The sequence below is a fragment of the Cyanistes caeruleus genome, chromosome 2, assembly GCF_971803275.1.
Source record: "Cyanistes caeruleus chromosome 2, bCyaCae1.hap1.1, whole genome shotgun sequence".
NCBI classification, from domain to species: domain Eukaryota; kingdom Metazoa; phylum Chordata; class Aves; order Passeriformes; family Paridae; genus Cyanistes; species Cyanistes caeruleus.
Window position 1 is genome coordinate 91,603,250 of NC_141702.1, and position 17,798 is coordinate 91,621,047.

The window sequence follows — 17,798 nt, forward strand, 5'->3', positions numbered from 1 at the left end:
CGATGTTACAGTATAACACAGAATATCTGATATGTCCAAATATATAAACACATTCCGATATATTAAAAGTATATATATTTCAGTAATTTATTACTTAAGATAACTACAAAAACAAATCATTAATATGAGAAAGTATGGCAAGGGATGGAACAGCATTATCAGTTTAACTCTATTTCCTGATTTTCCTTTAACAGAAGGATTTCCTAATGGTATTATATGGGTATACTTAAGTGCTATATGTGCACTCCAAACAGCTCATTACACAACTCAAAACCAACATTGAATTCATGGACATCTTTTTGCCCAAATTTTGATGTACTGGTAACCTGCTAAGGCCTAAGGAGTGCACCTAATTGCACCCAATAAAGCCAAATGAATGCTCCTCCCCACTGCCCCTTCTCTCCCATGGATGTGCTGTTTGCAATGATTACAGGTCCCAGCACATGAAAGACATGCAAGTTCTAGCATGAACACATGAGAGTCAAGAGGTCTAAGTTTTATTTGCTGTTCTTTCACTGTCTCACTGAGATGCTGCTGGACAAGGCAGACTTTCCTTTAGCCTGCTCCATCTAAAGTGTCCTTCTAAAACAGAAAATACCTACATACACCTTCTGTAAAGAAGCAATTACCTTCCTAAACTGAAGTTAGTATAGAAATTAAAAGCTTTATAGGAATATGGCACATTATTAGCTAGCAATTGGTGGACAAAATGCTGTGCATTTTTTTGGTAACATGGAAGAAACACAGCAGAACATCCAATGTTTCTGTGGTTTTATTTTATGTTTTATGGTATTATGATTAATGACACTGCCAGTATCAGTTAGACAAAAATAAAAGTGATGGATCAGTCAACCTCAGAGTAACAGTTTCAATGCTAAAGCTTTAATTTTTTTATTTTAATTTTTGGCTTAAACCTGTAAACCCATGAAAAAGTGAGTAGTGTTACACACGCCACTACATGGTTATTTTATAGACATATATTAAAAAAAAAACCCAAACAAACAAAACCTCCTTTTAAGACTGGCAGCCATTTTGTATTTTTAACAAAAAAAATACCAATGCAAATCACAGTATTCAAACCAAGCATGACCAAGAATCATAAGAAATCACCATACAGATGTACATTCATGTCAATACTATTCTTTCTTAAGAAGACATAATCTAGTAAACTGAAATCCAGAGCAAAAGAACCCAAGAACATTAAACCAACCTAGACCTTGTAACAGCAACTGGCACTTTCATAAACAACATTTACATTAAAACATCAATATTGAGCTGCTGTAGGATCTAAGCCCTGATCTGAAGCCTTAGAAAGAACCTCAGTAGTAGAAAGGGGCTGTGGGCTTAGCATGGAAACATCCTTCATAAAATCCTACCATCATGCTTTATGCACTTGTGTATAAAAAATACAGATTTGCTGGTTTATGAGTTTTACAGATTATTTGCTACCTTCAAATTCTATGCAAAATAAATTCTCAAATAATTTTTCCTTCAAAAAGAAACAGTAGTGGAGAACGAATGCAAGAGTTTTAAAAATACATATTTCCAAGATCCACTTCCCAGATTAAGACCACTGTACATTGCTTGTTCTACATACTATGGGCGGACCATGACAGATAAAATAAGCACCATCATTATGTAATAACCTGCAATTATTTTTATGGCTATTGAATTCCATTCTTCCTATGCAATACATAAAATGCAAATGTAAAGCAATAGTACAAATTACAAGCCCTAACAAGGCAGTAAATCTGAACCAAGTCACGCAACGTAACATTTCTATAAACTTTCCCACCAGATGCAAAAAAGGCTTTCAAAAGCAACTCTTTTTTTTTCTTAATTTTTAAAAGAAAATTAATGAAAATCCCCCTACCTCTAATCATATCTGAATAGAAAATTAATAGTTCTACCAAATTTTAGGAGAATTCACAGAAATTTAGATGAATATTGTAATATTTATCAGTAGATGTGGTGTTTTCCTTTACTATTGCATTATAAAAATAAAATGTTTAAAAATAAAAGAACTGTCATAAAAAATACAGTTGATTGGACACTGATTCATATTAAGATCATAACCTATAAAAATCATCAACTGTGCAGAATGAGCTGTTCCAGTTGACAGATCTTATTAACAAAATCTTCCAATAAATTACTGAAAAAGCTGATTTTTAAAAAATTGCTTTTGGCTTTCAGCATATGGAGCTTAAGATGCTCCTGACATTAACATGTTTTATGTAGTTTTAGTGACTAGATGCTACAAACAAGTAATCTTGTTCTGGAGAAGTTGTACTAATAAATTTAGTGGGAATGAAGAGAATTTTTTTCCCTCAGAATTCAAATGTAACACATTTTGATCTTAAAGTACACTTTTATACAGCTTTGCTTCTCATGGTTTGTGGGCAAAAGATATTAAGAACAAAATCATGAAAGGATGACTAATTAAATCATAGTGTCTGTAAGTATTTCTGCAGCTTCACTGAACTAAAGCAGTTATTTTACTCTCCCATACCAGAATTAGTAGATTCTGTAACAAAACAGACCTGACCTGTAACAAAAAGAGCTGACCTATTCTGAAAAACTTTGTGAGATCAGTAATACAACTACAATGGTAAGACCAGCTAAGAAGCACAATACAGTGGAATATGAAAGATCTTACACACTTTTGCCTATAGTGACAAGTGAAACATATTGGAAAATAAAAATCCAAAACAAAACCTGAAACATTTACAGCTGACAGATCTTATGTTTTTTAAGCTGTAATGAAAAACTAGACACTTGATATTTCAGCACCAAAGAAGTCTAGTTTTCTGATTCCACAACTTTTTAAACTACCAGAAATATTTCATGACACAAAGACATTTTTTTTCCCTCCCCATTTTATTTTTGGCCTCAGTCAACATGTAAGGTCCAGTGCTTGGAATTTTGCCTGCTTCTGGCACTGGACTCCTGTGCTTCTGGCACTGGCCTACTCTGACAATGGCCGGTGTATCAAGCTAAAGGAGCACTTCCTCACTGGTACTTCACTGTTATTTTCAATGAAAAACATGGACAGCAAAAATAAACTGCAGATTACTGGGCACAGACTAAAATGGAAGACTGTAAGAGACAAGCATAAATGACATAGATGTCTTCTGCACACACAGCTTACATTTATTTTCCCAGCCCCTAGATCACGCAATTTACAGCTGCTACAAATGCTACAATTTCAAATACTGCCAGTACTAACTTGCACAGACCTATTTCTAATCTAAAATCTCAATAGCTCATTATAATTGTGTGTTATACAGTTTGCTTTTATTAACAGAAGAAGCCCAGACAATCTTCAATGATCTAATATAGTGTTTAAGTTAATGCTCATATAGTAATCAATCCAGTGAATATCATATTGTCATCTACTTTTAAAATACAAACTATTTGCTTCAGATGCTTGCATATATCTCAAGATAAGGAATACTTCATGGAATGCAATTCAGCAAGTTAACTTTGTGTCTTTGTCACAAAGTCTGAAGTAATATAATATTATTAGCAATCTAAATTAGCCTAAACGATCTATATGTAAAGCATGGTCAGAGTATTGTGAATTATGAGGACTATGTATTATTTCAGGATGATCTATCAGCCTTATAAACTTCCAGTTCCGCTATTGGTAAAAGAGGTAAAATGACATCAGGCACTACAGACCTGACAAGTTTCACATGGTATGCAGGTCCATCATTCTATCCAATACAACAGAAATAGTACATGCTGCATAACATTCTACACTCCTTTGAGAGGTAGCTGCCTGGCACAGTCTAGTGCAAAAAGATAAATCCAGATCTGAACTACGCATCATTCTTGCCACTGTTGTGACCTCAATAAAGTACACATCAGGTTTTAGTTAGTCAGCTACAAACTAAATCAATGAAGTTTAAAAGCAAAAGAAAACATTATATTTTTTCAGAATATTTAGCTCAGTTTTTTAAAACAGCATTAGAATTTTTTATACAGGTGCATTTGTTTTTTTGTATTTGCAGTAATTTAACACAAAACTTAGATGCTGTCAAATAAACTGCTAAAGCACAACAGTAAATAAATTGGCCTGGAAAAAAAGTCTCATTTGACCCTGTGTACTACATTTTTGTTTGTTCTTGACTATAGTCAATTACCCAAACATAGACAAGTATTGCAGTCTTTTCACAGTACCTGGAACTTGATCTTCATTGTTAATAAAAGTTGCAGTGAAGTCTTTTAAGAGACTTCCAAATGATGAAATCAGACTAAGGAAAAAAACACAAATATGTTCTTATCTTTCAATTTGAACTTGAGGATAAACCTCTTCCATTGACAGTCTTACACACAACTGTTTGGCCTCCGGCAATGTGTCTAGACAATGTCTGTTATTTTCAGTTCTAAAATATATGCATTAACATACAATGGTCATCACAAAAAAGAAGCATCTGAAGAAACAGGTCTGCATTGCATATTTACTTTACATTTCAATACTGAGAAATTATTGGAAGGCTGCTGGTCATAGCATCATAGATAAATTAGTCCTGATATTAGCTATTCACCAGACAACAACAAGCAGGTACATACACATAAGAAATGAGTACTTTAAAGATAGATACAAGAAGGTGGTGTTAATCACAGAACATCTTACTTAGTCAAAACATTAAAAACCAGCATGGAAAAAAGAAGAAAAATACCTAAATGTCTTGTTTTTAACAGCATCACTGGCAACATACTCTGAAACCCACTAATACTGTGCAATCATATTACAGTCACATAAACAAATACAATTTGTAAATTACTTCGCTGGAGGTTTTTAATGATTTGTCATTATGATTACATATGTGCTCCTGACAAAAACTACCAAGAAAGAAACAACTACACAGAATGAATGCACCTAGGTAGCCAAGAAGGTCCATAGTGTCCTGATTTGTATCAGCAATACTGTGGCCAGCAGGAGCAGGGAGGGCAGTGACAATGCCCTTCTACTCAACACTGGTGAGGCCACACCTTGAGTACTGTGTCCATTTCTGGGCCTCTCACTACAAGAAAGACATTGAGGTGCTGGAATGCATCCAGAGAAGGGTAACGGAGCTGGGGAAGCATCTGAAGCACAAGTTATGTGATGAGTGGAAAAGGTATCTGGGGTTGTTTAATCTACAGAATTTGAGGCTCAAGGAGAACCCTTATCTCTCTCTACAAACACGTGAAAGAAGGTTGTAATGAGGTGGGGGTCGGCTTCTTTTTCCAGGTATCAAGTAACAGGAGAAAAGTAAATGGCTTCAAGTTGCACAGAGGAGGTTTAGAATGGATATGTGGAAACATTTCTTCACTGAAACAGAGATCATGCACTGGAACTGGCTGCCCAGAGAAGTGGTGGAGTCACCACCTCTGGAAGTGTTCGTTTGATGTGTAGATGGGGGACTTATGGACAGGCATTAGTGGACTTGGCAATGCTGGGTTAACAGTTCAACTTCATGATCGCAGAGGTCTTTTCTAAACTAAAAAATTCTGTGAAAATTTGAAGAAGGAATTTTAGATGTTGAGCCTACCACCTTTTTTATTACTGTGGCATTCACAGTATCTGTAAAGAGGCAGAAATGTGAACTAGAGACTGACTCTCAAAACAAGTATGTGCAGTGAATACTTGAATTTATAAAATACTGTGGAGAAAATTAAAAATGCCACAACCAACAGAAAAGAATCTAATTCAAAATGAACATGCTGATTAAAAGTCCAACTGCAAAAAAAGGCAAAGTACGCAAGGATTTTCCTGAGCAAAAGCCACATTCTTTTCAAGTAAGAGAACCTCAATGGAAGATTTATCATAATAAACTTTGCAGTAGTTTGAGCCATCAGCTTGATTCTGTGGCTGTTTCAACACACAGTTTTCACTTATATCAAATGGATTTGCATAAGAAAACCATTTGAAATTGGATACAAAGGTCCACATTCAATTAAAAACCTTTGCATTAAAGTACAACTTTCTAAAGTAAAAAATAATGCATTTAAGAGTAAGCCAACATTTCTTTTGGAACAGCTCTTTAGCACAGAAAATACACAATGATGCTTCTTCTTTCAAATGTAAAAGAATATGCCAAGAGAAGTTATGAAGAGAGACTTATCTTCTCTCTTATTTTTTCTCTGCAGACACTATAATGAGTATTATGTTTCCAACTAAATAAAATCTGAAGAAATTTTACAAGAATAACTGAAGAAATTTTGCTACGATTTTAGAATTCAAAGGAAGAAACAGTGTACTCCGCATTGCTCTTTTAACTATCCTCAGTCTTTTTAATATACTCGTCTATTTAAATGTACACACACTTGAACTCAATTTTAAATTTAGTATCATGAATACTTTTGAAATAACCTGGCAAATTCGCCACTTCAGTCCATACCAATCCAATTATGCTACGCCTTCAAACTTTTATTCTTTACAGGCAAGGTACTCTCACCACAATCAGTGTGAAGTTGACAGAACAACATCTTATGATTCCAGAGTGCATTCTCAACAACCCCAAAGATTTTGTAACACTGGATACAGATCTCACAGCTGACATTGTCAAACCTGAGTATTGGCTTATGATACAAAGCTTTACAGTCACGCTTATAGTGCAGTTACCTACTGACATCATTAAGAAATCAGAAGAGCATTAGAAATCACTGTGATACTAAGAGTGATAATATTTCAGCAGATTTTTACACAAGTAGTATTAACTAAACATTAAAAAGAAGATGTCAGAGAAAGCACAACAGGTTTTTACTTTGCAAATCATGACAGAGAAGGTACTGCCCACTATAAGGCTGGCTACAGACTAGAACATAATTCTAACACACTAAATTCTGCAGTAAATCATTAAGCTGTTAATACACTAACAGCCTTCAATTACTGATTGCTCTTCCATCTTTCAGGGTAATATATTAACCATTATTTCTACTTCATCAGTAGATGCTCTATCAATCATATACCATAATCCAGCAGGTAACATCAAAACCAACATGGCAGCCATGATGGAAAATAAACTGTTTTATTGCAATACATTAAAGGTCTATTTATGACAAAGGTCTGTCCAAAAATAAGAGACATGGACAGCCTTAAAAAAAATAATTTTTTTTTGTTTAATAGCTTTATAAATTTGGAGTAGTCAGAGCACAATTATTTAAACCACAACAGAGTAGTTATGATTCTACTTGCTTTTATGTTGTTTATGTTGTTGTCACAAGAGATGACATTCATCTAGCTCAGAGTACAGGAAGCTAAAGGCAGCAAGGGTATAAAATCCTGCCTGCTACAAAGCACACTCTATCATAACCCGTGTTGGAGCCTAAATCAAGACATTTTTCTACTGCCAACAAATACTTCTGGAATAAAACAGTATTTCTTCTCCTGTGGCTACTCAGACAGACCACATGTCACTTTCCTACTACAGATAATTTTCCAGCTTGCACTGTAGAAGCCTGATCAAAAAAAACTAAGGATTTCACTAGAACATTGCCCATCAAAAGGATGTGCTGTTGTAAAAATCCAGGCTGTAACATACATTAATTTTAAAACCCTAAAGCTAAGACATTAAGACATCTAAAATATCAGAATAAAGGCAGACTGGGAAACTTCGATTCTGCTACCTGCTCTGTGTGTCTTTTCACCTCACACAACATATGCACGCAAAATAAGTACATGTTTTCCTTCAGACTAATGATTCACTCAGTACTGAAGATGAACAAAGCTCCAGGAGAAGACTTGTGAAGCACTAATGATTTATCCACAGCATACAAACCTTGTTTAGAGAAGATGTTTAGTGAACATGATTGGGAATTACAGTAAGGAGTATGCTGTCATGCATTAAAATGTTATTCTTCAGAAACAACATTTCTATCACGTTGTGCCCACATGATAACAGGTACATAAGTCATACACCATCTTCCAATCTGCAAGTTTTCCCAGAAACTGAACAGCGTGGTACAAGACAACCTTGCAACTGAAGTTATTGAACATATTTCTTCTGCATTTGTCTTGAAAATCTTGACTCATTTAAAGTTGTTCCTGAAAAATATGGCACTTGGGAGTTCTGGCAGGAGGAGACAGCACAGTTCAATTATACATGCTCAGTCTTCTTACTTCCCAAGCGTCTTCCAGAAGCAAATAGGGCTATCCCTCAGTCTAGATGAACACTGCGTTCTGCTTAACACCAACCTTCCTGAAAAGGCCTTAGCCAATCCTCTTACTTCTGACCAGAAACATTCCTATCAAGTGATAAAACCCAATGAAAGACAGCAGCTGTCTGAATGTGTTTATGCTACTGGATGTATCTGCATGCTTTTGAGAAGCAGCTCATTACTCAAACAGAAAAAAATCTACAGAAGGTAGAAAGATCATAGGATTACAATCTCAAATTGTAACCAAAAATTTCAGTCAAGATTATAGTTGTGCCTGCCTTTGTTTTCATGGTGTGTAGCTTGAGACATCTTATTTGGTGAAACATTGAAGACTCACATTTGTAACTGTGATTTAATAACAGTTGAAGACAGTTCTAACAATAAGGTGAAGAGGAGGTAATGGATGCACAATGACAATTTAATCTCAACACATTAGTTTTTAAAGATTAAGTAGCTGTTCCTCTTTCCAAATATTTAAAAGTAAAAGAAGGCAGACACATGCTTTAAAGATGAGAGCTGGCAACACTGACTAACTCAAACCTTGTCTGCAGTGGAAGTTCTGGCACTTCATTCTGACAGTCATGATAGAAAAACCAGATCTGTCACTGCGTTCTCTAAACATAGTAACATTGACCTTACGATGGGCTTGCACAGTAGCTGCTTCAAAGAGAGACTGTCCCCATACTGTAAAAACCATTCATTTCAAATTCTTCCATGGTAGTAATTTGTCACAAATTACTTTTTCTGTTTTTATTTCTCCTCTTAGCAAAGCAATAAATGCTTTTTTATCCCAACTTGCAAAAATACTCTATAGTCTACTATCAAAAATATGTGGTCAAAATTCTGTTCCTTGTGAACAAAGAAGCAAACTAATCACTGAAGCTTTCAGCTCAAGTAACTAGAATTTGTTTTCATTCCCCATTAAGTACTGGTATATTTAGTTTACTTTTCTGCTTCTACTGTCAAGACTACTGGTACAATTGAGACAGTTCATTAAAAATCCCAACATTGACACGTCATGAAATTCCACAAACTCACATAAAAGATGTCACTAAAGTGGCAGACAGAACAACAGTATATCCAATACCAGCTTTCCAAAATATAATCCAATCAGACTTAGAAATGCTGAATTTTCAAACTCTTGGAGAGTAGGAAGGCAGGAAAGTCAAAATAATTACTAAGGAGATTGCAGTAATTCATACTCTCTCACAAATACTGTCAACTTAAGACAGTCATCTTTACCTTGAGAAGGTATGTAGGAATATTGCTGAAATCAACAGGCAACTTCAAGAGGAAGCGAGCTGAGAATTCTCCAGTCTGTGGAAAAAAGGTAACACTAATGAGACATGGTAGCTAAAAGAGAACTATTCTGAAGATTAAACACTATCCAGAAAAATGTGTAAAAGTGCATACCAAAGAGAAGGGTTGAAATTTAAAATAAAATTGCTAAATAGAACTACTGGAGAGAAAAAGAAATTACAGATTTCACAGGTGTCATATGAAAAAACACCTTAAAAAACATTAACCCTCATTGCCAGTAAGTCAACAACAAAAAGTATTTAGAATAAAACAATGTGCATGACAAAAAAATCAGACTATATTTTGTTACGCCCTAAATATAGATGTATCTTGGCTGTACTAATTTCCGGACAAAGGTCTGCCGAGACCTACAAAGAGTCAAAGCTAAAAGCAAAATCTAAAACCTGACAAACTGATAAGAGCATATAGACAAAACAGAGGCATCTTTACAAATACTGCAGATACGTGTCAGAAAATTTGTGTTTAGAAAAGTGAGCAAGTTATCAAAAGTGTCCTCTGAATAAACTTAGAGGAAAAGAGCTAAAGAATAAAGCATTAAATAATTTGTTTGCAGAATTATGTAGCTCTAAACACCTAGACAACCATTTACTGAAAATCTGCCAAGCGTCCCATACACATTGCTCTTTTTTATGTATAAAGGGTATGAGAAGGAAATGGAAAGGATTTCCTTTCTGTTTCATACACTTCCTTAAAGCCAGACTTTGTCCACCTGGTTATGAAGCAACAAAGTTAACTTTTTTTTTAAAAAAATGCCTGCTGAATTTCCTCCATATTAATTTTTTCTTATTTCTATTTTTTCTTAGTTCAATAAAGCAGCCACACAGCAGCTATATCTGTTAGGTAGGTTGAATTAGCAGTAAAGAAACTGTTAATCATGGATTTTATGCAATTAAGTACAAAGAACTGGGATAATCTGAGACAAGCTAACCAATTTGTCAGTGCAAATCTGTTTCTGGGTTAACCTACCAGGCATGAACTAGAGCTAACTCATTCTACCTTTCAGTCACTAAACAAGAAAAAACAAGATCTGGAATGCAACTGAAATCTTACCAATGGTACCTTTTAAGTTACATCATTTGCAAAAATGGTTTGAGTGATGTTGGACTGTAATCCACCCTTATGCAAGCTAGATAAGAATTGCCCTTAAATTTGTAACTGGAAATCACATAAGATAGGCAAAAAAATTGCTCATAGAAACACTATGCAACAAAAAATGAGTGTATGTAAAAGTCCAACTGTGAAACCTTTCCTGATTCCACCACATGTGAGGAGAGATGCCAACTTCCTGATGCTGTACTACTGATGTATGAAGAAGAATCACCAACTTATTGCATACATGTAACATGAAGACTGCTATGATGACAGTCAGGGTCCTCACTTCTTATCTGGAATGAAATGGATATTACAGATAGTGCTTCTCTTCTGGACTTTCAAAAAATGCCATACAACATTTGCCATAAAATCCAGAAAATTATTTTTGATATAATACCAAGCCTGATGAACTGGGATGTCCACTGAACATTGAGCAGAATGACCTCTGATTAATGCTGCTCCGTTCATCAGCTGTTCCAAAAAGTCCAGATCTTTCATATCATTCAATCAAGATTATTTTGCCAATTAATACTTCCAAAGGTGTTCTGGCTGGACAGGGAGCAGCCCCTGTCCATGGTGCTCACCTCTCCAGCCCAAAATAGCTGGATACAGGCATCAGGTTGAGATAGATGAATTTTTAGCCACAGCCCTGGGCAATTAATTATTTAATGGACTCCTACATCCACTGGTACTCCACCAACATGAAGCTACTAAACTAGATAATAGTTTGTCGATTTGTCATATATTTTGGAGACTTCCATTTTAGGAAACTGGAGATAGTGGAACAAAGGTGTAAGAGCAAATTTCTGTTCCATTTTGGGTCAGAGTGCTGAATTCAGATCTTCTCTTCAAAGTATTTTTAACTCATGCACCTAAGATGATTGTTTCCGTAACACTCTGCAAGGTTCATATTTGATTATTTCAGAAATCTGCTGAACTACTATTGATTCCTGTGAGACAGCAGCAACATGAATTTCAATGACTTCTAGGCAGAGAATATAAAAGGCCATTTACCTCCTGTTTTTTAGAAAACTAGTTCTATTCTGCTGATCCTTGAGGCTAACAAATCTGTTGTAAAGGACAGGAAAGAGAACTACACAAGGTGGTTTCACAGTTTTGTTTTAGGACACTAGTATGCAAGCCTCTGTCGCATATACCAAGTTCACAGAATCTTCAAGACTTGAAAGAGTCTTCTTGACAGAGAATGAAGACTTGGAAAAAAGCACACCCTATTGAAAAATCTAAAATAGATCTGCTATATGAAAAGGATTTGACTCAAAATGTATTTAAAATTTATTTTATTGGAATATTTTTAAATTAAAACAGCATTTAAAATTGTAGAAAAGGAAGTTCTTTATTCAGTCATGAAAGACTGAGAAGACTCGAAAGGCTTGAGTAGCTACGTCTTTCCTCTCAAAAACAAAGAAACCCCCTAGTTATCTACAATCTTGAGTAGAATTTTTGCAACTGGCAAAAAACCGTGATAAGATTTCAGTACCGTTCAGAAAGCCTTCTGCACTTCAATAAACCAGTCTGATGAAATCTAGAGATATAGCAAGTTGTTTGTGATGCCAGCTATGGACAATAAGGTGCTATATTACTCTCTGTGAATAAGTTAATTTCAATCAAATATTCTGATCTATAAACATTAAAGAGGTCTGAATTTCTTTGATGAAGAAAATTAAATCTGGGTTCAAAAAAAAAAGCCTAGATGACTTGTCTAAGAAAAGAAAACCAGATGAATGTGTGAGTTGTAAAGTAAATATCCTTGCATCACCTGTAACTTCAGGATGATTGAAGTGAGATAAAGTTGAATTCTTATCTAGACCTTGATAATAGGAGTGCTGAATTTTCATCAATTTTCAGACAGCACCTGTTTCAAAAGATATTGCTTCTGAAGGCCAGTTTATCTTAAGAGTATGCTATTTCTGAAAGCAAGAGGTAAACAAGTTCATTATAAACACCATTAGATGCTTCCTGACATATCTTACTCCAAACTTCCCAAGAAAAATATATTACCAGCAGAAAAAAAACTGATTATTGCAAAGCTTAGCATGTGGCAGAGAATGATTTTTAAAAAATCATCACTTCACACAGTAACCAAAATGTCTACATCGCCAATGGCCACATCTTACACTATAGTGTACTAAAGAGTATAGTATACACAGAATGTCTTTATATAGAATGGCACATTTTCCATGTGGGAACATGGGATATAACTTCAGGAAACAGATAAGTCAGTTTAATGTCTGACTGTCATATGAAAGCATGGCACTACAAAGTCACTGCGCCAGCCCATCTTGCCTCCTCTTGCAGAAAATTAGTTGGGTTAGTTTTTCCTCTCTGGTTTAGGTTCCCAGAACAACTCATCTCAGCTTAGACAAATGCAAGAGAGATACCAGCAGCTGCAGCTACCAATTAAATCAACTCAACGATAATGTGGAAACATACCCTAATACATCCCACTTCTAAGCAGGCTGGTAGACTGGCAGGGTGTCATACCAACACTGTTATTCTGCCTCTCAAATCTTCACAGCTAACTCAGACTTCCACATTAACATTATACTTTGTCCTCTAAACACAGCACAGGCTTTTCAACAGTTTCAATGTTTTCACCTATAAATCAGCTGAATGAACACCAGGTTCAAAACCAGTTTGCACTTGGAAATATGGTTCAACCAAGGTAATGAAATACAGCAACATACAAAACAGGGAGTACAGAAAATGAGCTGAAGTCAAATAGGAGTTTTCTCCACTGGAAACAGAAAGCATGGAGATCCACAGGAAGAACCTAGGCTTTCCAAAGCAAGAGTTATATTTATTAAAAACATTTTAGATTAAATAAGAGCTCACCCAGTTGTTTTTTTTGCCAGCATAGATTTCCATGTTTTCTCCATACTGGGGCTCTTCAAGTAAAGTCTGATACTCAAACATGAGACGAGAGCTCTCCCGTAATCGGCTGCACTGAAATTGGTGATACTGCTGCACAAGCTCTTTCACAACAAGCAGAAGGCATTCAGGGTTTGAAGGATTCCAGGAAGCTAAATTCTGTTGAGTAGGAAAAAACAAAGACCAAGACCAAAATTACTTACAGCGGTAAAAGACAAGCAATCCCCCTTTCATACTGATACCAGACGCACATACGTATTTGGAACCTTTGTGACAAGGCTAAACCATAATATTAAAATACAAAAGTTCTAACATGCTTTGGAAAAAAAACAGGTGAAACAGCAGAAGCTTAATGTCAAATAGGAAACCTACCATAAAACTGATAACAGGGCTACTACCAGGCTTATATAGGCTCAAATTAACATTCTATTATTTCCTAAAATTATACTGTTGCATCTGGGAACTGGCAAAGTTTGAATTAAATTAAAACTGATATGCAACACACAAGGATTAGGTAAGTACAACTTTGCAGAGTAACTGATTCAAAAAGCAGTCAATCCAATGACTATGGCAAATTAACACCAACTACACAAACTGCTCTGCTTCACTATCTCAAACGGTGGCTGCATTCCTAGTGGTACAGCAAATGGGTTCTCTTCTTTTGCCTCAAAGTTGTGATTTATTTCACCTTAACTGTCTCTTCACTTGAATTATCTTGACTCATCCTCTTAACACAAATGTCATCCATACACAGAAGTGTCTTTAACATGCCTGGCAGAAATTTTTATTACAGGTTCACTGTATTTCAAGAAATAGCTAATAGAAATAAAAATACAATCAAGATAACTGTGTCAGTACCACAGTAGTGATGTTATCACTCCTATAATTGGCTTAGATCAGTCTTCTGTGCACAGTAAGTTTTATTCAGGAAGTATTTGGTGTTATAAACCATACCTAATGTGACCAATGTTGCATGCCTACATCTAGCTGACCAAAAATCGACCTATGTGAAAGGCAGACTCGCCCTGTAGTCCATGCTTTAGGGTGAGACATAATTGATTGAAAGTACTTCGGTGCTCATATGCTCATATGCTTTGCACATGGGTCTTCAAGAGTTTTTCTTGAAACCCCAGAACATGTTAACACAGTCATGTGGCTTCTGGTGAGCTTTCAGTATAAGCAAAATTAATCCACATTTCAGAGAATCATGGAATGGTTTGGATTGGTAGCAACCTTGAAGATTATGTAGCTTAGGTGATGGACACCTTCCACTAGACCAGGGTGCTAAAAGTACCTTACAACCTGGCCTTCAACACTTCCAAGGATGGGGTATCCACAGCTTCTCTGTGCAACCTGTTCCAGTGCCTCACCACCTTCAAAGTAAATAATTTCTTCCTTATAATCTAATTTTAATTTACCTTATTTCAATTTAAAGACATTACCCTTTCTCCCACCACTCCATGCTCTTGAAACAACTCCCTTTTCAGCTCTCTTGAGGGCCCATTTAGGTACTAGAAGGCCATATGTCACACAGACATTTGACAATAAACTAGCTGCAACAGAACTATAAATTGCATGAATTGTACAGTTAACACTAAGAAACTCAGAACTAGCAAAGAAGTCTGCATTTTACAACTAAGTGAAGATATAATATAGTAGCTTCATAAAATTTGTTATCCATGTTTGTATTCAATGTAATTAGACGGCATGTTAATTTTTCCTGTATGTTGCAGGTGTTTCATAAACAGATTCATATTTTATGTAACACCAAAAGTAAAAAATACAAGTAATAAACACTAATGAATGGGTTGCACAGAGAAGTTGTCGAGTCTCTGTTTTTAGAGATACCCAAAACATGACCAAACAAGGACCTGGACAGCCTGATCTATCTGATCCTGCCCAGGCAGAGCAGCCAGACTAATGGCCTCTATCTAAAGGCTCCTTCCAACCTCAGTTATTTTCAGCTTTATGAAGAGGTTTACAATAAGCTCTAACTGAAAAAGGGTCATAAGCAAGGTGAGACTCCATAGCTCTGGCCTGAAAATAAACAAATGAGTTTGTATACAAATTTTATTTTCTGATACCCTGAAAAGGCAGAAAGCTTAATCAGTTACTCACCAGGCACCATGCTTCAGCTCTACAATGAAATTTACTCGTAGTGATCTTTAACTAAGATGGCTATTTCCATTAAAAAGGTTTATAACTTCTATTATTTCTGATGACTTTAGATATTTCCCTATGGAATAGTTTCATACAGACTTCAGTATATGTGTATGACAGCTTAATACTTCAAGTGTTTCTCTTTCCACAACTTTGTACTTTTTTCCCACTGCAGCAATATATATAAGATCTTAACAAAATTAATTTCTCGTTTTCAGCATCATCACTTGAAACATACCAGTCTAATTTGTCAGTGAAAGCAATGGGATGTATGTATTGCTGTGTTTTACATGCATGAACAGCTACAAGATTGGACCCTATTTTCCTGCTCACTCTGATTCTGGTCAAAAGAGCTGCTCAGCATGGCTGAAACACTGTCCTTGAACCTCTGCCTTTAAAAGTTACCCCAGTATCACAGACTTCACATTTGACCCTGGCTTGATGTAAAAGTACTTTGTTTTCTCCCCCTTCTAGACAGTAGGGATACTTACAAAATGGGAATATTATCATTGCCATATCTTAAGAGGTAAACCACATTCCAGAGGAATTGGTGACATACTAATGCAATTCATTTAAGTTCATCAAGTACTACAGAGTGACTGAAAGCCTTGTTCTACCTTGTCTGCCACCTAGAGCTGGTAAAAATTTATCTGCAACTTGAATCCATTTAAGCTTATCCAATTCTACAAAATACTAGAGAAAATCTGTCAGGTAGACAGCATTTTCTAGGAAACGCATTTTCTACCATGCAGTCTGAAACCAGACTGAATATAACCTTAAATTTCCTGTTCCCAAGCTGCTGCTCAAATAAAACATTTCCAGCAAGCCAGAGGATGTAATATGCCAGTATGTATTGATATCAGCCAGACAAGTGGGAATAACCTTTCCTCCTAATGACATTGGTATAACACAATAGAAATGTTCTGTCAAAGGAAATGACCAACAGTATTTTAATAACTGACCTAAATGCAACTGAACCTTTTGTTTTTTAAATAACATTACACTACAGAACAAAAAAAGAGCAAGAGGAAATCCATTGTCATTTGTGCAGCACAAAGCTAAAGGAGTGCTCTTTTCAAAGAATTCAAGAACATTTCATCAAAACAGTTTCTATTCTGTATTGCCTTAAAGCTACAGAAATTAGAATGAATGTTTTAACTGTAGGATCCTTACTAAACACCTCTCATTCAGCAACTTAAGTTTCAAAGTATAAACTGATTATAAAATCAAATCACTTGAAGAACAATCAAACTACCCACCCTGGACATACACGAATTATAATGGATTCTCACTGATGAAAGAAGAAACATACAAGGGCTACACAAATTTTCTGAAACACAATTTCTAATTTATATAAAATGTTTTTAGCTTTAAAATTATATTATTATAGGGCATGTTACTTGGCACTTGGCCACTACATTTCCACTCATTTTGTTAACTTTGCAGAAGGGCTGTACTTTTCACAAAATCTAAACTCATATATTTTAACACAAACACTACCGAATACAATGCCATGTTTATGCATAAGATTTATTTTTACATATCTTAGTGTAAGTTATTTGTCCTAAGTACTAGGTTCTTTCACCTAAAAATACTTTTAAACAACTTTACTGTAATCAACTTCAACAGGATGTCAAAATCAGTGCTATATTACTCTCAGTTTCAACCAGTACCTTCTTTAATCTTCCTTCTGCTTTTGAAATCAAAGATAAAATAAGTGTCTACCTGTAAAATACATTGTTGAAATCTAAGGCAGAATTTGATTTGTCAAGTTTAATCCTTTTAGAGTGTCTACATTGCTACAATTTCAGAATCATAGAGATTCTTCTGAGGACGCACAATTGGTCACTCTAGTTAATGAGAATAGTGTCCCTCTAGCTGACCTTCTTCTCTAGAGGTAAAGGACCTTCTAAATAAGGTTTTATTTAGTGATGCAGTATTGTATTCACTATTAGACTTCAGAAATCAGCAAAATCTTAAACTCGGAGCAAAAAGAGTGGTAACCTGTATGCTTTATTTTCTGATTGTTTGCCTGAAGGCTGCATTTCAGCTCTAACCAATCCAGCTTTTTATGAGATTGTAGTTAAGAAGATTTAAAACATTAGAACAGAGCTTCTGCTGTTTGTGCTTCATGGCTTCAAGTTCTGCTACAAAACTTAGATCTTGTGTAAGTATTAAAATCTGATGTA

General features: G+C 35.4%; 1 protein-coding gene across 3 annotated transcripts in view; it reads right to left on the reverse strand.

The window, feature by feature from the left end:
• BABAM2 (BRISC and BRCA1 A complex member 2) overlaps positions 1-17,798 on the reverse strand; it is a 167,242-nt gene that overhangs the window by 101,368 nt on the left and 48,076 nt on the right. For all 3 annotated transcript variants that reach the window (XM_086870020.1, XM_086869998.1, XM_086870009.1), the window contains exons 5-6: positions 13,414-13,608; positions 9,391-9,465 (exon numbers count right to left, since the gene is read on the reverse strand). In XM_086870020.1, the coding sequence (XP_086726146.1) occupies positions 9,391-9,465; positions 13,414-13,608 (270 nt within the window). The remainder of the gene's footprint in view (positions 1-9,390; positions 9,466-13,413; positions 13,609-17,798) is intronic.